The sequence below is a fragment of the Acanthisitta chloris genome, unplaced genomic scaffold (assembly GCF_000695815.1).
Source record: "Acanthisitta chloris isolate BGI_N310 unplaced genomic scaffold, ASM69581v1 scaffold18662, whole genome shotgun sequence".
Lineage (NCBI taxonomy): Eukaryota > Metazoa > Chordata > Aves > Passeriformes > Acanthisittidae > Acanthisitta > Acanthisitta chloris.
The window spans coordinates 4,241-24,889 of record NW_008661276.1 but is presented as its reverse complement, the minus strand read 5'-3'; the positions used below and the strand labels follow the sequence as shown (position 1 = coordinate 24,889).

The 20,649-nt window shown below is 42.5% G+C and overlaps 1 protein-coding gene across 1 annotated transcript; it reads left to right on the top strand.

Annotated features, from left to right (window-relative positions):
- Positions 1–1,730: 1,730 nt before the first annotated feature.
- HCFC2 (host cell factor C2) lies at positions 1,731–18,922 on the top strand. Its single transcript, XM_009070176.1, is given in 15 exon segments — positions 1,731–1,885; positions 2,233–2,393; positions 3,716–3,924; positions 4,364–4,448; positions 5,483–5,586; positions 6,324–6,512; positions 7,694–7,848; positions 8,189–8,323; positions 9,509–9,668; positions 10,951–11,151; positions 12,307–12,377; positions 13,554–13,673; positions 15,756–15,941; positions 16,939–17,224; positions 18,652–18,922. Coding segments are annotated over 15 exon segments (2,133 nt in total). The 5' UTR covers positions 1,731–1,840; the 3' UTR covers positions 18,678–18,922.
- The last annotated feature ends 1,727 nt before the right edge of the window (positions 18,923–20,649 follow it).

Genomic DNA, 20,649 nt, shown 5'->3' with positions numbered 1-20,649 from the left:
ATCGGCCCCCGCCGCTGTCCCGATCCCCCTTCTTCCCTCTGGCGGCAGCTCCTGTTCCGCGCCGGAATAGGAATGTGGGTTGGAAAAGTGAATGTGTTGGTATCGGGAGCCTTTCCAAACAGGAAGGAGCTGCCCGAGAACGATTTTACTTGTGAAGGATTAGATGCCTAAATAGCCGCTTTACGGGGCGCTGAGTGAGGATGAACAACTTGCATGGAATTCCAGAGCTTGGGCTAAGACGGGAGAGTTAGGTGGCTGAGTTAGGCGCTTCTCAGCCAGGTGGTGTTGGCTGCTTGAGTTTTTCCAAGCAGGTTTTTCCCTGGTAGCTGAAAGATCTGCTATACTCAACGACATTTTTGGGGGGAGAAGTAAAAGTTCTCTTAAATGTTTCTGTTCTGACAAGTAACACAAAGAGAACTCCTAGGCAGCACAGCTACGCTGTCTGTCAGAGCAGAGGCTCTGATCGGGGTGAGGCTTAACATGACTTTTGATCATTTTTTTTCTGCCCATACTGTCAGATAAATGTGCTTCCCCTTTGCAGCATTGACAGAAAGGATCATGACTCAGTTGTTCCAGTTCCCACAGGAGTGTTTGGCCCAAAGTGACCTTTTTGTCTCCTGGGGTTCAGATGCAGGGCTGTGCCCTGGAGATTAAGATTCAGAGCTGTGACCTGGGAGTTAAAATGCAGGGTGAGCTGGGGTGGAGATGTAGGGTTGGGGGTTAAGATTCAGGCTTGTGTTCTGGGGTTGAGATTCAGGGCTAGGGGTTCAGATCCAGGGTGAGCTAGGGTGGAGATGCAGGGTTGGGGTTCAGATGCAGCATGAACTGGGGTTGAGACTCAGGGCAGTGCCTTGGGGGTTGAGATTCAGTGCTGGGGGTTCAGATGCTGGGTGAACTGGGGTGGAGATGCAGAGCTGTGCCCTGGGGGTTTAGATGCAGGGCTGGGGGTTGAGACGCTGGGCTGTGCCCTGGGGTTGAGACTCAGGGCTGTGCCCTGGGTTGCCCAAATGTGGGATGTTATCCATGGCTCTTGCTGTGTGTGTCATAACTTCCGAGGCGCTGCCACTCAGTGAGAGCATCTTAATCCCCTGCAGCAACATTCACTGGAAGCTTCTAATTTCATACTTTTCGTGCTCATGAAAATAATCCTAGGAAAAAGAAGACAGTAACTCCTGTAATTCTTTAATTCCAGAACAGTTTAAACACCGATTTGCTGCTGCTCGATCAGACAGTCTCGGTTGCTCTTTATTGCCTCCGTGCCTCCCCTCTCCCATGGATCAGTGCAGTGCTCTGTGGATGTTAACATGGGTCCCAGAGCACTGTAATTAGTTTTTGAATGGGGCTATTAAGTCCAGGCACAGTGCCATGCTGCTGCAGCTCTAATAATGCTGTTTCTGGGGCTAGCTCCCTCTGAGTGAGCATAGCTGTCTCTTTTGTATGAAGCTGCACTTGTGTTCCTCATTAGCCTCTATTCTTGGCAGGTCTATTAAGTTGCTGAGTGACCCTTCCTAACTGACTTAGTTACAGTGACCTCATATGCTCACTCATCTACTGAGTAACATTGGTTTGATAGAGGTGTTTGCTTTTCTTCTTATTAAAAATCATAATTCAGTTCAAACTTGGTGTTAAACAAGTAGCCCATTAGCAGTTATCCGCAGGGAATTCTTTAGGAAGCAGAGGTGGTTCAAAATACACTTTTCAGTGTTTGAAATATTGTTCTTTTTCCTCTACTACAGTTACGAATCAATGGTTCCTTCCTGCTGTAAGGGGAGATATCCCTCCAGGCTGTGCCGCACACGGATTTGTTTGTGATGGTACCAGAATACTAGTTTTTGGAGGAATGGTTGAATATGGAAGATACAGCAATGATTTGTATGAATTGCAGGTAGGAAATGTGTGAAGATGTGTCAGTTTTGAGGACTTTATTGATCTGTTTATGAACGAACTCACTTTATTTTACCCACTGCAGAGGAAAGTTAGATGAGCTTTGCTTTGCTCCAGGAAGAGCAAAATTGAAATAGATTCTGAACATGAAGAAAATCTAAATAACTTTGAAATAGATGCTTCCACCTGGTCTAAATAAAGTAAAAAACATTTAAGGTTTTATTAAGGTTAGCTCTAATGTGTCCCTTGTAACATATGTCCCAAGGAAAGCCCAACATTCCCCTAAAAATAATTCAGAAAACATATGAGTGTGAAGATATTTCTGAGTGTCTTTTTCTTGTCTTTGAGGCAAGTCGATGGCTCTGGAAAAAAGTCAAACCTCAAGCTCCTTCCAATGGATCACCACCCTGTCCTCGGCTTGGCCACAGCTTCTCTCTGTATGGGAACAAGTGCTATTTATTTGGTGGCCTGGCAAATGAAAGTGAAGATTCAAACAATAATGTTCCCAGGTATGCTGATCGGTATGGAATGGGTTTAAAAACAGATGGATAGGTGGGACAACTCTGAAGAGGAACATCCTAGGCTGTCCTGCCCTCCTCCAAGTGCTCGGGGTCGGATTATTTGTGCAGCAGAGAGGTTACATGCAAAGGAGCTCCAGTATTTCTTCTGCTAATCCCACAGTATGGAACACTGACTGACAGCCCTGGCACTTTTATAGGGAAACCTGACCAGGCTTTGGTGCTTCCCCTAGTATTTTGAGTGATGGTTTTAAGAATGGCTTGTTTGTTAGAGTTAATTAAAGCAGCAAAGTCTCATGAGTCATCGGGGAATGCACAATGAATTGCTCTGTATCGCGGTTGAAAACACTTAGGAATTCTTCTGGAAATTTTGTACAGTAACAGCTGAAGTTGCCTTTACTGTCAGCAAACGGTGCTATAATGATGAAGTTTTATATCCACGTTCACCTGCAGTTCAGAGCACTTATATCTGCTGAGCTGTAAACTGGTAATTTTGAGCTCAGTAAACAAGAGGTATCTGGTGTGAACGCCAAGATTCGGAGACCGTTATCTAAAAATAACTTGCTGATAGATTCAGCCACACATGACTAATTGTCTTTTGGCCAGCCTGAAGGCATGAGGAAAGAAACAGCTTTTCACCTTCGCTGCCTTAAGAGTCACAGAAATTCAGCTCTCATGTCCCATGTCATCATGTTATTTCTCACAGTTTTTCAGTTTGTTTATTCAAAGTGTGTCCACACCTAGTAGTTTCTGCAAAGAAGTGTTTACTCGTGTTGAATGTTTCTGTTATGCAATACAGTGGATCAAATACCATCTGAGAACATGTTTCCTTAATGGCAACAAGTTATAAGTGTTTGGTTGTTTACTCTTAAATCCATTTGAAATTCAGTTTTGGTACTGTACACCATGCAACCAATGTTTGGGGAATTTAAAACTCTACACTCCCAAGACAGGGGGACTAGAGGGAATGGCCACAGACTGAGACAGGGGAGAGTTAGATCAGATGTTGGGAACAATGTTTTCCCTGTTAGAGTGTTCAGGTACTGGAATATTGCCCAGAAAGGTGGTGGAGTCACCATCCCTGGAAGCATTTGAGAGGCATCTGAACCTGACACGGATCTGATATGGTTCAGGGGTTCCAGCAGTGACAGGTTAATGGTTGGACTCAATGATCCTAAAGATCTCTTCCAGCCTTGATGGTTCTATGACTCTAAGGCAGAAGTCTGTAACACTTGGAAGTGCTCAGGGCTTAAAGCACATTTGCAGTCTTGCTTATAAGTGAATTTTCTCATACTTTTGCAATGACATCCTAGATATTTAAATGATTTCTATGAACTGGAGCTGCAACATGGTTCTGGCGTCGTTGGCTGGAGTATCCCTGTGACCAAAGGAATCTTGCCATCTCCCCGGGAATCTCACACAGCCATTGTGTACTGCAGAAAGGATGTGGGAAGTCCGAAGATATATATTTTTGGAGGGATGTGTGGCTGTCGGCTTAATGATCTTTGGGAGTTGGACATAGGTGAGTTGATTTGCCAGTAGAAGGCAGTGCTGGCTGGCTGAGGTGAAAAATGACAGTGTAGAGTGGTTAATGGAGACTTACACCACGGTGCTAGCCTGTTGTGCTGTTTGGAATTGCAGAGATACAGCACGGTTTGCACATATGATTATGGCTGCACTGGGAGATTTTTTCTTTAGAGTGCTCTAAAGACTGTCACCGTGATAACCAAGTTTAATAACAACCATAATGAAACCATGTATCTGTTTGATAAACAGTTTGTCAGTATTGCTGTGATTTTTAAAAGGTTTAAGTGCTTGTTATTGCACCTCCTTTCTTAAAGCAGCCACTTAAGAAGGTGAAATTTTCCTGAGTATTACAAGTGTGTCACCTCCTAAAATCCAGGCAGTGAAATGTGCAGTAACAAGGTGTTTTTGAGGTTTTTTTATTCTTTCTCTTTTAGAAACCATGACCTGGTCAAGACCAGAAACTAAAGGGACAGTACCACTTCCTCGCAGTCTCCATACGGCCAATGTAATAGGAAACAAGTATGTCTGTTGTTAAAAGCTCAACTCTAGAAAGGTACACCTAGTAGGAGAATGATGATGCTTATCCACTACTGCTCAGTATAAACCATCAGCTATGTAGGCTACTTTTCTGCTTCTGTTTTAAGTGCCACTGTTGACTTAAGGGTATGGAACTATCAGTATTTCCATACAACAGGACAATCTGCCTAACCCATGAGGAGCTTTCCAGGCTTCTTAAAGCACTTTTGTGCATTCTGGGGCAGTCTCAGCTGGGCCTGAGCTGGCTCAGTCAGGAGTGAGCCTGAGTACCTCTGTGTCTGTGGCATAAATGAATTTGCTCCACAGAGAAACTGCTCGGAGAGTAAAACTAGTTCTAGGCAAAACTGTTCCACACTTTTTCTGCAGTCTGTTCCTCATTACTCTCCCTCTTGCCCCAGTGTGGTTGGTTTTGGCAGATAGCACTGATCAAATGGGGTTTTAAACACGGGTTTCAGTCTATTTTGTATCAGTTGACAAGCTGGCATGAGGAGGAAGGCAAGGAGGAAGGAAGTGTGGAAGCTTTGTATCTTATGGTCCAACATAGCTGTTTATTATTTACCTAAAATGTTATTAGTTTGTAGCCTGTGTTATGTTTTAAAATGTTGATATCTGACTTAGCTACCAGTCTGCCTGTTCTAGCATTGAGAAGGCAGCAGGGAAGGGCTGTAGAAATTCTCTGTGTGTGATTTTGGAGAACATTAGCACTTTTGGTGGTTTGTAAAAGGTTACAGTATTAACATCTATTTCTGGGAAGCTGTTCGAGGAGTTTGTGGGGATTTTTTTTGGTGTCTGGTTCGAGTTTTTTAATCAGTTAACTGACTCAAAAATTTCAGAAAGGAGATAACTGAAACTACTTTATAAAGAGAGTAGACACCAATAAAATGTGCTGTAAATCAGAAGTGTAAAGCCCTGGAAATTTTCTATTTGTCCTAGTTTGAGAGAGCACATGCAGCAGATACGGATGTTAACAGGCTTTTCTTTACTTTTTTCCCTCTTCCCTCTTTTCTGTATTTCAGAATGTATGTCTTCGGTGGATGGGTTCCACAGTCATCAGAAGGGGAAATCTCTGCTCATGATGGGGAATGGAAGTGTACTGGGTCATTTTCCTACCTTAATTTGGGTTAGTGTTGCTGCCTTTCTGGGAATGGGTGTTTGGACTCCATTCTTTCCCAACGGAGTAGGGACACTATTTTGGAGACCCTGAGGGAACTTTCAGGAGACATAGTTGTAATCATAGAATCATAGAATTTAGGAGTTGGAATGGACCTTACAGATCATCTAGTCCCAACCCTGCCCTGGGCAGGGACACCTCCTCACTAGATCAGGTTGCTCAAGGCTTCATCCAGCTTGGCCCTGAACACTGCCAGGGTCGGGGCAGCCACCACATCCCCTGGCAATCCTAGCTGACCAAAGAAGTTGCCAGTTGTTTACATCTTTCTTGAGAAGGGATTTTGTAATTATTATTTTCCTCTGAAGATTGAGCAGGTTTGCCTCTGCAGATCTTTGCAAACACAGCTTTAATACTAAGTCATATAAATACTCCATTTATAGAACACAAGAGACAGATCCTGAGAGGAGTTTTTTCTAAGCATGATAGTACTATCCATGAATCCTCAACTTCTGATCTCATATTTGCCTGAGAGAGAGAACCGGAGGTCAGAAAATTCATCCTGTGTTGATTATGTCTTGCAGAGTAATTGGAAAGTGACCTTATCTTTGTAATCCTTCACATTTCAATGTCTGTGAGGACAAAAGTGATTCATTTTCATTTTCTCTGAGCAGTTAACTGTGTTCACATCTGTGTTACTTGTTTTGCAAAACGCCTAGAAATTAAATGTTTGGAGTTTTCTTTACTAGATACCACAGAATGGATAGGTCTGATCCCAGACTGCCAGGAGGACAAAAGCAACTTGTTACCGGGGCCCAGAGCAGGACACTGTGCTGTAGCCGTTGGCACTCGGCTCTATATCTGGAGTGGTAGAGATGGTTACAGAAAAGCTTGGAACAATCAAGTTTGCTGCAAAGATCTTTGGTATCTTGATACTGGTGAGTCCCATGTTTTATTCATGTATGGGAAGCTCATTGGTGATAAACTGATTGATGATTTATTAATGTATGGGAAAACATTAAAGCTGTAGCAGACTCAAAGGGGATCTAAATTTTAGAGGTTATTTTTGGAACCATGCTTCACTGTTGATTGTTTACAGGCTACAGCTACAACTAAAAAAATGAGGAAGGCTTGTTCATAGCCTCTGGAAGAACTCTGTGGCTACATCCTGCCTTGCCTACCCCCGTTGATTGATACAAGGTGCTAAAGTTTTGCCTGAACTCAGGCTTCATGGCCTCAGATTTTAGTGATCTTTTCTGCTGCCTCTTACTCTTTTTTACCCAACCCTTCCTCCTCCAGTTGGGATCATTTCTGCTGCTGCTTGCTCATCTCTCGGACTGCAAATAGATAATGTCGAATCTGAGAAAGGACCAATTTTTCCTGTGCATTAAGGGAATTTTGGAGCACGAAGTATTAGTAGCTGGATTGATGGCAGAGCACTGAGATGGTATTGGGAGAGAGGGAACTAGAATGGAAGTTTTTATGGGGAGCTGTTGCCTGCTGCAGCAGAAGTTTGAGAGTCGTTACTGGAGATTATGAAACATTTAGGAGGTGGTGAGAAGTTTTTTTTCCCCTCAGAAAATGAAAAAGAGTAGCAGAGGAGGAATGTGCTTGAGAGTGCAGCCTAGTCAGGCATCAGGACAAGGCAGAGGAGCAGGTCATTAGCATTAGTCATGTCTAGACTTCAGCCTCTATAGATGAAGTTTGAGAGAAAGTTCAGTTTAGCTACATAGAGCAAGCAAAAAGTAAGAAGAATGTTCTTGGAAGTCTTTTCAAGGGCCCAGGAGCTGCCTGCAGCCTTTTAGTAAAGCACAAGGATCTCTTACCTGGGTCATCTCTACATTACATTTATGTAATTACACCCCAAAGGTTTAGTGGCAGCAGAAGAGCCATTAAAGCATCAACACTTGAGCAGCTTCAAACACTCTAGCATGGCACTTTGTAATTCCTGGCTTGACTTGCTGCTTTTGACAGGGGTTTCTTGTTGAATCTGAGATATATTTTACATAGGTGAAAAAGGAGCTATTAATTTTACTTGCAACCTGTAGATGTGTTACATAAACTGATAAAGAAGGGCAATTTCTAACATGGCCACCTGTGTTTTATTGCTTTCTTGCAGAGAAACCTCTAGCACCATCGCAGGTACAACTGATCAGAGCTACAACAAACTCCTTTCAGTTGAAATGGGATGAAGTACCTACAGTTGAGGGATATCTCCTTCAGTTACACGCTGACTCACCAGTGGCACCCGTGGCTGGAATTCCTGAGACATCAGTGCCAGGTTCCCAAGGTATTGTCTGCTCATGTTACACTGAAGTTTGTACAAAGGCAGAGCAGAGGATTGCCTAAGTAATTAACAGGAGTTTGATTCTTAAAGAGAGAAGAGAGACCCTGTTTCTTTGGTTATTTCCATCACAGTTATGGAAAACTCTGCTTTAACTTGTTTCTGTCAGTTTTGGCCAGCTCTCTGCTGGGCACAGAAAGGAAACCATAAGGAAAGGATTTTATCTGACTGGCCATGCAGTTTCACTTCAGCCTTACAATAGAGTTTTCCTTTAGCCAACTTCAGGTCTCCCTCTTCCTTCCTGGAGTAGGTTCATGAAGTTTATGTAAGTGATTGGAATTTGCTTTTGTTTCCCTGCAAGGTGGCACATCCCTGCATCAAAGTCCACAGTCATTGCCCAGCATCCCTTATCCAGAAATGAAGGTGGATCGTCCCAGCCAAGCAAATAATCTTGCTCCTAATAATGTAAGTGTAAACTGAGAAGTGCCTAAGTGGCAAAGTGGTGTGGGAAACGAGAACTGCAGAACACTTTCTCAGTTTTCATAGTCCTTCCATACTTTTTTAGGGGAAAAAACACAGATCAAGCAGAAAGAAAGACACCTGCTGATGTAGTTGTGTCTGTCTTCTTACATACTTCTGTGACTGACAGACAGTCTTTAAGTTCCTCTTCTGTGTCTTAATGCAGAAAGGAAACTGCAACTGGATTGACTTTCAGAATGCTAACTGGGAGGCTGATGCCACTAGAAATGTTATACATCCTCAAAGTGTTGGTGTAATTAATGTGGAAAGCAAAAAGAATAAGGCATATTCCTTTTTGTTAGTGCTTTCATGCTAGTCTGTTTAGTTGTAGGTTTCTACTACAGATGAAACCAAATCAATTCTTACCTACTCTAGTTGTGCAATTGTACATGTTCCTCTGTTTTGCCAGTTTAACAGAAAGAGCTTGGACAAACTGGCTAAAGGATCATATTTCTAGAACTTTGGACCTTTAATTGCAAAAAGTCTTAGGGTATCTATAGAATTTTAGGGATTGGAATGGACCTTAGAGATCATCTAGTCCCAACACTTTGCCCTGGGCAAGGACACCTCCCACTAGATCAGGTTGCTCAAGGCTTCATCCAACCTGGCCTTGAACACTGCCAGGGTTGGGGCAGCCACAGCCTCCCTGGGCAACCTGTGCCAGTGTCTCACCACCCTCACAGCAAGAACTTCTGCCTAATACCTAACCTAATTTTCCCCTCCTTCAATTTGTACCCAAATATAATGTATTCTTGGAGAAACACATGTAGAAAGAGTATAAATTTCACTCTCAGTAGAAATTTCTTAAGTATGTGCCAGGAAAGCAAAAGTTGAAAGCCTCTGTAATTGTGATTTTTGCCATCCCCTTCCCCTTAACAGACTGAATGTATTTATCCATGAACTTTGCAGTGCTGTAAGAGCGTGAGCTCACTCTCAGATAACACGCAGTGTGTGTCAGGGGCACTTCCAAGTCAACTCAGAGTCTGAGTCTAAGATAAGGTTGATTGAGAGGTTTCTTGTTTTCATTCAAAGCACTAGGGGGAATTGTTGAAGGAGTTTTCTCTCTGAGCTCATGAACTGAAAGTTCTGAACTTGGCAACAAAACGTTAACAAATGTATTGTTTTGGTTAGGTCCAAGTTTCCCTTTCATCCAACTCGTTACTGAAAGAAGGAAAAGAAAAGGTTGCAGCACCTGACAACAAGATTACACAGGAAACTGTGAAAAACAGTACAGATGCTACAGGATTCAAAGAATCAAATGCCCCTTCTGTTCTGCCTGTTTGTACTTCAAGTAAGATGACTATGGAACAAAAACTACTTAAAAAGCAAGGGTTAAAATTCGTCTCCTAAACATAAAGTAGGATTATGTCTGTCTTGTAATTTAAAATGATTTCAGAGTCCTTTGTAGTTTAAGGAAACTCGTGGTAGTTATTACTTTACATGTTTTTAGAAGGTGCAAGGAAAAGTGAAATCATAAGTTGTTTGAAGTGTTGCAAGGGACATGAAATTCTCAATGTAGTCATTATTGTGATGGCAAATGTGTCTTTTTTTAATACAAATACCCATTTTGAACATGAAAAGAACAGGGACAGATACATTTTACAACATTATATAGTAACTCCAGACTGTCTTTGATGCTGTGTCTGTCTGTTAGCAGTGAACAGCTATTAGCTGGTATGAAATCTCAGGCAGTGCAGAGAGAAGCATCTTGCTTTCTGACTGCAGAGGAAATACTCATTGAGGCTGGAGGAGACCTGTAAGATCGAGTCCAACCATTAGCCTGTCACTGCTGGAACCCCTAAACCCTAAACCATATCCTCCAGCACCAGATCCAGATGCCTCTTAAACACCTCCCTGCGCAATCTATCCGAGTGCCTGAACACCCTCACAGGGAAAACATTTCTACTAACATTTAATCTGGCTCTGCTTTGGCTCTGCTCAAGGCCATTCCCTCTAGTCCCCTCCTGGCAGCCATGGCAGGACAGACATCCCTCACCTCTCTCCAACCCAGGCATGGAATAGGAGATGACGGAACAGTGATTTAGGCATTTCACCGAAGTGCCTTAAGTTCAGTGTGGTCATTCCAGACTCAATCACTGGATCTGTTTATATTTGACTTTCATGTCACTTATAGGTTGTTAGATTTTCATTTTTTTTCACAGTGTAATTTAAGTATCAAGTGGTAATTTTTGGTTCTTGGTGCTGAGGAACAAGATTCCATGGGGGTTCAATTGAAATCGATCATTTCTTTGATACTCATTTCTCTTTGATACTGATGTGTGTGAATCCTTTATTTTAGTGGGGTTTTTTTCCCAAATTAGTCCCTTTGTAAGCAAACAGAGATAGAATAGGAAGCTTAAAATAACAGCTTACAGGTACGTGTTCCTGACTGTGCTGACAGACTTTTGTCCAGTTGCATGTCTAAAGAAATCATTAGCAATCCATGTCAGCACCATTCTAACCTAATTCTGAGCTAAACTGTGTTTTATACTAAAGTAAAGATGTTTTATCAAGTTGAGCTTTGTTATGTGTTACCAATATTGAATTCTGGTTAATTTTATTTTTTTTTTTAGGTGCTCAGACATCAGCAAATGTAGGTGAATTACATGAGTTGGACAAACAAACTGTAAATCCTGATGCCTCTGTATCCGGTACTGTCTCCAGCACACAAACTATGGTAACCCAGCAGGCTGTTAAAACTGAATCATCAAGTACAAATGGGGCAGTTGTTAAAGATGAAACTTCACTAACAACATTCAATTCAAAAGCTGAAGGTTTGAAATGTGTTTCACATACTGTATTTTGAGCCATATATATCTAAGGCCATCAGAGTTCCTGTAGTGTGGTGGGATCCCTGTCCTGACTAGTGCCTGGGATGTGGATAGGGCTTTGGGCATTGAAGACTTTGTGCAGCCTGGGTGATCTCTGCTAGGATTTAAACATCTTTTAACATCAGGATATTACCTTTAGACATTTGTAAATCACTTTGTGATTCATTTGTAAGTGAAAAGTCCTTTAAAATCTCTGTTTATGCAGAGGTCCAGTTTCTAAATAGCAGTGGCAGCTACTTTTGGTGCCAAAAGCATCAGCAAAAGACTCAAACAGTAACCTCAGATGGTTTTGGTTTTAAGCAATTGACCTCTGTAACAAATGTGGCCAGTTCATAGCTCACTGCTGGTCAGTGGTGGTGGCCTCTTCATGCTCAGCTTGGAATATCCAAGGCAGAAAATAAACATGTAGGTAGTTTTCCAAGTTCTGTTTTTCCAGGAGTATCAACAGGCTGTGCTTGCTCTTGTTTGGAGTGTTAACTAAAGAACTATGTTCTCATGTTGAAGTTGTGTGTGTAGTATAATTTTTACCAAGCAGTTTTGTGTTTTGAAAGCAAAACCCAAAGACACAAGTAGAGAACACTAAATATTCCCTCGTGTTGCTCATGTGCTTAATTCCATTTTAAATGTAAGGAATGCTGTGTTTCCATTTGTTAGGGTTGTTTACCGATTCACCGCTCATGCTCAGAATTCAGACTGAACTGATGTCTGAAATAATGCAGTCAAATTAAGATGTCACAGACTGACCAGACAGTGTCATCAGTGTGTGCCTCAGTCTGGGGTTTAGGTTGTTTGTTCGCAGATATTTTAGCTCAGCTCCATAATTCGGTCACTTTTCAGGGTTTTTTGAGTCCTGCCTTCTGTCTGTATTATCTGTAGCAACCCTGTAGTGCCAGACTCTCAGAATTGTTCTGTGAATGTGACAGAAGCCCCAAAGAGTTGTTTGTGTCATAAATAGAACCTGCATGCAAAAGAAGAGTGAGACCTACTTGTGCAACAAGTACTTGTAAAGGTTATTGAGCTCAGCTTTCATGCTCTGTGGATGTGGTGTGCAATTTTTTGTGTCACTTAAGCCTTTTAAACTTCATTTTTTGTTTCTAGCTGCTGAAACTGCTTATATCATGCCTTCGGCAAAGGGCAGTACTGGACAGAGCAATGAGTCACACTCCTCTGTAAGTCTGAAAAAGTATAATCAAATCACTATATCTGTTGTTCCATTGATTAGTTGTGAGGTCTGTTCCATTTTCCATAATGGTATCTCTGAGAGAAAAGCAATGTATATTTAGGGCTGCAAGTGAATAATACAGGAGTAAACATTTCTGTTATAGAACTAATTACATCGTGTGGGTTTGATGCGAGTCGAAGTAGCAGTTGTGTAGTTGGGAGGAGATCCAAGTATGTATTTCAGCTGTTGAATCATTTTTATCAACTGGCACAGTGGAATGGTCTCTCTGCTGCATGATGTGCAAGTGTAAAGTGTTTTTCTGTTGTATGCACAGCTGAATTTGAAGTGAACTATGTGTTAGATCAGACTAGTGTTAGAGATTTGAAACGTAACTTAACTGACATCTTGATGTTTTTCCCTAGAGGAGATGGGGACTGGCTATGCAAGCTGTAAATACTGCCTGAAAAAGTAAATGCTTCCTATTTCACCTGCTTACAACTTCATACACAAAGCCAGGGTGCCACTGTTGCTGCCAAAAGCAAGGAACTAAGGATGGGGAGAAGCAGCTGCTAGCTACTAAAGGGCTGGGATACTTTTGCCAAGAGCAGCTGCCACTCCTGCCCCGTTTCCATCCTGGCCTTTCTGTGCTGGGCACACTGACTGTGCAAGCACTCTCCCTGCTGCCTGGAGACAAGCAAGCAAGACAGTTTGTGTTTGTGGGGCAGTCAGGAGTAGTTGGCACACCCTCCACCCCCACCACGGCAGAGTCCTTGTTCTCAGCAGCAGCTACAGAGAGTGTGTCTGGGGCTGAAGTGTGGCTGAATCCCAGGTAGAGCTGCTGATGTTGGACCACCTGGTGGAACTTCTTGCCTTCTGAGTGAAATTAACTCACAACTACATGCTGCCACAGACACCTAGGTCTAGAGCTTTAAACTCCTTCCCCTCCTGTGCAGAGTAGCAGACGTGAGATCCCAGCTTGCTTTTTAAATGACAAACTGCGTCTAAGTAACTGGATAAGAACCAGTTGGTTTTGAACAGTATTCTAATAACATATGCATATTTGAGGTATAAGAAAGTAACACTGGTATAAAGGGGCTGTCTCTTACATAGACTAGAGTCTTGACATTTTTCCACATGGCGCTGAAGTTTGGATAACCTACACAATGTCTTCTCCAAACACCAGAAAGCTCCTCAGCGAGCGAAGCCGCGGGACCGGCAGTGGTATGATGTTGGGATTTTCAAGAACAACAGTGCTGTGGTGAGCCAGTTCTACCTGCTGTCAGAGGAAACACTGAACAACAAGGTAGCTGCCAAGTCTTCTCTGACACAACTTGCACAGGTGTATTTTGGAACGTGTTGGGATTTTCTGCCACTGTAGCAGAATCTGGTGCTTACAGGACTTCTTTATTTTCAACCAGTAGCTCCTCATGTATTTTTCTCACCTCTGTTTAATGATGCCCTAAAGCAGATTCATTTTCTTGTGTTGTTTAGGCATGATAATATAGTATTAGTAACTCTTACTTCTAGCCTTAGGAAAGAATTTTAAACTTAGTAAACTTTCAAACCAGTAAGAACTCTTTAAAATACCCACAACTTAATATGCTCTTTTAGTACAGCATCAAAATGTTTCCATTTCTTCTCTGTTCCCAGAATCTTGGCTTAAAAACTGTCAAAGTTCCTAATGAGGCATAGACCAGGCTGTTTGAAAAGACTTGATCTGGAAACAGTAGTGAGTTTCATATCAGGTCTTTCTAAGTTAGTGTTTTTGTACATGTAAATTGGTATATGAAAATGCTTTTTGTGTGAACCTTGCAAAAATGGTGCCATTTTGGTGGTAGAAGTGTCAGTTAATGATGTCCTACTGAGCTGGAAACAATCATGTGTTTCCTTGAGAAAGAAGCAAAACAACAGAACACTTCACTCTAAATATTGTGTATCTTAAAGAGCAATACTGCATTGTACAGTGTTTACATTGGTTGTGCTTCTTTTACATTCGGAAGGAAAATAGTTCCATTGGAAGTTTCAGTGATGCATCAGTGCATGTTTTAATGATGGAAGTACAGTAGCACAGAATTATAGGATTACAGAACCATCAAGGTCAGAGGAGACCTCTGAGATCGAGTCCAACCATTAACCTGTCACTGCTGGACCCACTAAACTATTTCAGGTCCATGTCAGATCCAGATGCCTCTCAAACACCTCCCTGGGCAATATTTCAGTGCCTGAAATGTTTCAGAAACCTAATTTTTACTGACTTACAGTACTTTCCTTCAGTAATATTTTGCTTACCTGCACATCAAATTGCAACTACTATGTCTGCCTTTTTTAGGGCAGAAGATGATGCTAACTAAATCATAAATCATGTAGTTGTAAATGCTACTTTGCATATGCTTTCCAGAGTAAAAATAAGCACAAAGTGCAATTTAATTTAAATTACTGAAACAAAATGGGGTATTTTTTGGCTTAGAGATGTCCCACTTTGCAGCTTAAATCAGCTGTTCTGAGCTGAGACAGTGCCTAAGTCAGAGCCTTCTCGTAAATTCTGACTCAGGTACAACAGTGTTAGGCAGATTTTTCAGTTTCAACTGAACCTCAGTCCCATGCAGCACTCCAGGCTGGGGACAGAGTGGCTGGAGAGCAGCCAGGCAGAAAGGGACCAGGGAGTTTGGAGAGACAGGAAGCTGAACAGGAGCCAGCAGTGTGCTCAGGTGGCCAAGAAGGCCAATGGCATCCTGGCCTGGATCAGGCACAGTGTGGTCAGCAGGACCAGGGAAGTGATTCTTGCCCTGTACTCGGCACTGGTGAGGCCACACCTTGAATCCTGTGCTCAGTTCTGGGCCCCTCAGTTCAGGAAGGATATTGAGGTGCTGGAGCAGGCTCAGAGAAGACCAGTAAGGCTCGTGAAGGGACTCGAGCACAAGTGCCATGAGGAGAGGCTGAGGGAGCTGGGGTTGTTCAGCCTGGAGAAGAGGAGGCTCAGGGGAGACCTTCTCACCCTCTACAACTCCCTGAAAGGAGGTTGGAGTCAGGTGGGGGTTGGTCTCTTCTCCCAGGCAACCAGCAGGAGGACAAGAGGGCACAGACAGAGATTTTTTCTGGAGAGAGTGATCAGGCATTGGAATGGGCTGCCCAGGGAGGTGGTGGATTCACCATCATTGGAGGTTTTTATGATGAGACTGGATGTGGCACTTGGTGCCATGGTGTAGTAACCACAGTAGGGTTGGACTTGGTAATCTTGGAGGTCTTTTCCAACCCAGTTGATTCTATGATTCTGTCAACTTAATTAACTGATAAACTCTCACTACCCACTTTATTATTATTATTTTTTAGGCTAATTGTGTTTAGAGTATTTGAAAAATGACCACAAATATTGCTTTCTTTTCAGACGGAAGGGGAAGATGTACCAGATTACAGATTGCTTAAGAAGCAGGATCTGTTTCCAGGCACAGTGTATAGGTTCAGAGTTGCTGCAATTAATGGCTGTGGTGTAGGGCCTTTCAGTAAGATCAGTGAATTCAAGACTTGCATTCCAGGTTTTCCTGGAGCTCCTTCAACAGTCAAAATAACCAAGGTGAGAAATAGAGGCAATTGTCGTTCTGATGTATAATCTCAGCTTAATCTTGGAACTCTTGGGTTTGGGATGTCATCCAGAGGGACCTTGACAGGCTTGAGAGTTGGAACGATGCAAACCTCATGAAGTTTAACAAAATGAAGTGTAAGGTCCTACATCTGGGCCATGGCAATCTCAGGCACAGCTACAGGTTGGGTGGGGAAGGAATTGAAACGAGCAATGAGGAGAAAAACTTGGGAGTGACAGTGGATGAGAAGCTCACCATGAGCTGCAGTGTGAGCTCAGCCCAGAAAGCCAATGGAATCCTGGGCTGCATCAAAAGGAGTGTGGGCAGCAGGTCAAAAGAGGTGATGCTTCCTCTCTGCTTTGCTCTTGTGAGACCCACCTGGAATACTACACACAGTTCTGGTGTCCTCAGCATAAGAAGAACATGGAACTGTTGGAGAAAGTCCAGAGGAGGCCACAAAGTAGCTAAGAGGACTGGAGCATCTCTCCTATGAGGACAGGCTGAGGGAGTTGGGACTTTTCAGCCTGGAGAAGAAAAGACTGCGTGGAGACCTCAGAGCAACTTTTCAGTATCTGAAGGGCCTACAGGGAGCTGTGGAGGGACTCTGTGTTAGGAGCTGTAGTGATAGGACAAGGGGTTATGGGTTCAAACTGAAGGAGGGAAAGTCTAGGTTGGATGTGAGAAAAAGGTTTTTTCCTGTGAGGGTTGTGAGACACTAGCACAGGTTGCCCAGGGATGTGGTGGCTGCCCTGACCCTGGCAGTGTTCAAAGCCAGGCTGGATGAAGCCTTGAGCAACCTGATGTGGTGAGGATGTGTCCCTGCCCAGGGCAGGGAGGGTAGGGACTAGATGGTCTGTCTGATGACAATTTTCAGACAATCTTTAGCTTATGTGGAGTTTTTTATGTTTATATACTTTGTACATTTATTTTATGTCTATATATTAGAGCACCTATGGTTAACTACATCCCATCCCATCTTTCTCTCCTCAGAGTGTAGACTGTATTCATCTTTCTTGGGAGCCTCCTTCTTCACCCTCTGGAAACATTCTAGAGTATTCTGCATACTTAGCAATCCGTTCCACACAGCTGCAGGAAAATCCAAGTCAGCTTGTGTTTATGAGAATATACTGTGGTCTCAAAACATCATGCATAGTGACTGCTGCCCAGCTTTCAAATGCTCATGTGGATTACTCTTCCCGACCTGCCATAGTGTTCCGAATCTCTGCGAAGAACGAGAGAGGCTATGGACCAGCCACACAGGTTCGGTGGCTCCAAGGTAAAGGCATTTGAGTGAGGCTGGAGCAAATGGTGCTTGGTGACTCTAGAACCAATATAGCAGTGCATGGGAAGTTCTCCAAAGGTTGTTTTGTTCCTTACAGGAGTTCTGTTTAGTTGCTGAAATTGGCATAACAACTGAAATGTTGGTTATTGAGTCATAGAATCATCAAAGTTGGAGGAGACCTCTACAATCATCGAGTCCCAACCATTAACCTGTCACTGCTGGAGCCCCTAAACCATATCCTCCAGCACCAGATCCAGATGCCTCTTCAACAGCTCTATGGATGGTGACTCCACCACCTCCCTGAGCGATTCCAGTGCCTCAACACCCTAACAGGGAAAACATTTCTCCTAACATCCAATCTGATTCTGCCCTGACTCAGGTGATTAGTCAGAGCCTTATCCAGTCCTTTCAATTAAAACAGCCTACTAAGCTTCTGACTTCCCTGGGCTTCAGTTAAAACGTTTTTCAGTCTAGTAAGAAGTTACATCCATGGATGTTATCAGAGTTTTTTTTGCCCTTATTAGTAGAAAACAAGTGTCATTAGGTGTTCTAAGGTGAACTGTTGAGATGCGTATGTACCTTGAAGTCTGTGTTACAAGCAGAAAAGTTTTGATCATCTTATCCCTGTGCTTGAACTTGTGCAGGTACATGGATTCAAACTGAAGGAGGGAAATTCTAGGCTGGATGTGAGAAAAAGGTTTTTTACTCTAAGGATGGTGAGACACTGGCACAGGTTGCCCAGGGATGTGGTGGCTGCCCCAACTCTGGCAGTGTTCAAGGCCAGGTTGGATGAGCCTTGAGCAATCTGATCTAGTGAGGAGGTGTCCCTGCCCAGGGCAAGGACTTGGGACTAGATGATCTGTAAGGTCCATTCTAACCCCTAAATTCTATGATTATATAGAGGATGGGAATGAATCCACTGAAAATAAAATTAGTTGTAGCCTGTTCAGTTCTGGCTCACCTTATAAGTAAGCCAAGCCAGGGGCTCTAAATAAAATTTTTGCTGGCTTCTCTCACTCCACCCTTTCCCCTTTCTGGCTTAGCTGTGTTGGGAGCTGACTTAGCTCAGCAGGAGGCACGGAGGAAGGTTAGGAAGGGCAGAGTGCCCACCCCTTCAGGGAGCACTGAGCTGCTGTCTGGGGTTTGCTGCCCTGTGGCCAAAGATCCTAGTCTGGGCTGTGACCACGGAGGTGGCTGAAAACACCTCTGCTTGGGTTTTACCATGTGTTTTTCTAAGACAAGAGTAGCAATGGAGAAATTGCCTGCTGTAATGTGTAGTTAATGCTGGTTTAACCCTTTAACTGACGAGAGTCTTGGCCACCATCTGTATCCCAGAACTCTGAAACAGTAGCTGGAAGTTCTTGGCTGTGTCCACCATGTGAAATGATGAAACCTTTAACCATGTCTCCTTCTTTTTGCAGATCTGAAAACATCAGGCTCCAAGTAGGAACAGCATAATAAATCTCCAGTTTCGAATGTAGTGTTTAATGTAACTCTTGTACTATTTGTAAATGCTACAAATCTTTTATTTTTGCATTGTTTTTATCTTAAAAATATCTAACCTTTGTGACGTTCGACACGTCAGCGTCACACAGCCTTGCTCAGGTGTGAGTACCACGGGGAGACTGTGCTGAAGGTGGTGGATGGAGCATCACACTCTATCCAGCAGCTCTTTTTGTGGTGGTGATAGTTCACATGGAAAAACTGCACAGTTTCAAACTCCAAACCAATCCACCATTGGGCAGGAGCAGCATTATTTGAGGTTGAGACCCCACAATTTGCCACAGATCTGGCCTAGATAACTCCTGAGATTTGGTTGTCTGAGCAAATTCCATTTGGTTTTGATTCCTTTCTACCACATTGTCCATTGTGGTGCCTTGACTACAAGGCAAAAATTTCCAGTGATTATAGAGTAACTTAAAATGTATAAATATTTTAATATATACTTTTTTTGTAAAGAAAGGATTTTTTCTACTATTTGTAAGAAATATCTTCAAAGATATCCCCTGAAAATCTCCAAGGAAAAAGATGAGCTTATCCATTTCTCTTCGTACAAAAGAAAAAAAAGGCAAACCCATTGTAAATGCACTACTAATATTTAGATTTATCCTTTTGTAGCTGTACAAATTTTACACTTGTAAATACCAATGTTTACAAGAGACCTGGGTGGTCTTGTATTGAAACTTCCATGAGATCCATTCTCTTTCGTTCGGTGAAACCCATATGCTTTGCTTTTGGCATATGCTTGCTTTTTGCACTACTAATGACTTACCTCATTCCTGTGTTTGTGTTCACTTGTGTTGCTTCCCATAACGTTCCTGTGCAACTCTCAATCTGAAAACGTTAACCAAAGTTTTAGAGTACACGGTAAGCAATTTTTGCACATATTATATGTCAACTCTCAACCTATTTATTCCAGTTAATCTCCTTCAGCGCTCGTTTGCTTTACCAATATATTCTCCCAATCAAGTTCAGTATCTCCCTTTTACTATGCATTGTTTTGCATTAGCTGATGAAAGCAAGAAGCAATTACTTCTAGGAATTCGTTGATCCATTCCTATGCTGAAAGAAAACATTTGTTCACAGCAGTGGAAAAAAAAGGTAAACATTCTAAATGCTATTTATGTACCTATATATAAACCTTTGTTTACCAAAGTGTAATGGCTGAGTTGGACAAGGTCACTAGGTGAATAGATTGAGGCACTTAAATAAGATTTATTTTAAGATAAAATCTCAATTATTTACTGTGCAATGAAGTTGATACTTTGCACTTTAATTTTGCCCCAAATGCCAAAAGACTATATACACATCAAGGTAGAATTTCTTGCCTCTTCCAGTTCAATTTGTCTTAAGAAAGTTTGTAAATATAGAAACTGAAAGAAATTATGTGCCTGGTTTGGTGGGAGAAGTATCACTGAAATAGTAGAGATTTAACAGCTCAAGTATCCCAGAGCAGATTTAATAGCCAAGTTTTGGCTACCCTGAAAATCAGGGTTGTAGTGGAAGTGCTGAGACAGCCTTAATTATCGTGACACATCACGTGCTGTAATAGCATATGGTAAGTGCTGGGACCATAAATGGCTCTTACAGTGCTAATTGTGGCACAGGATTAACACCTGGGGTTACTCCAGAGCAAATCATGTGTCTGAGACAGCGACAGAGCTCCCAGATTCACTTTAAACAGTGTTTGTAGTATGAATGTATAGGACTTTTCCTAAAGTTAACTGGCTTTAAGGTGTTTGTGTTTTAATGGTCCATTTTGTCAGGTATGATCTCACTACCAACACTGATAACTAACATCCCATACACATCCCTGTTAGCTAGAGGAATAGAACTTGGTTTTTCTTACTAGTACTGTGAAAGAAGCCGTTAGAGAAAACACTTGTGGCTTTGATTTCATTGGTTGGTAGCTGTGATTG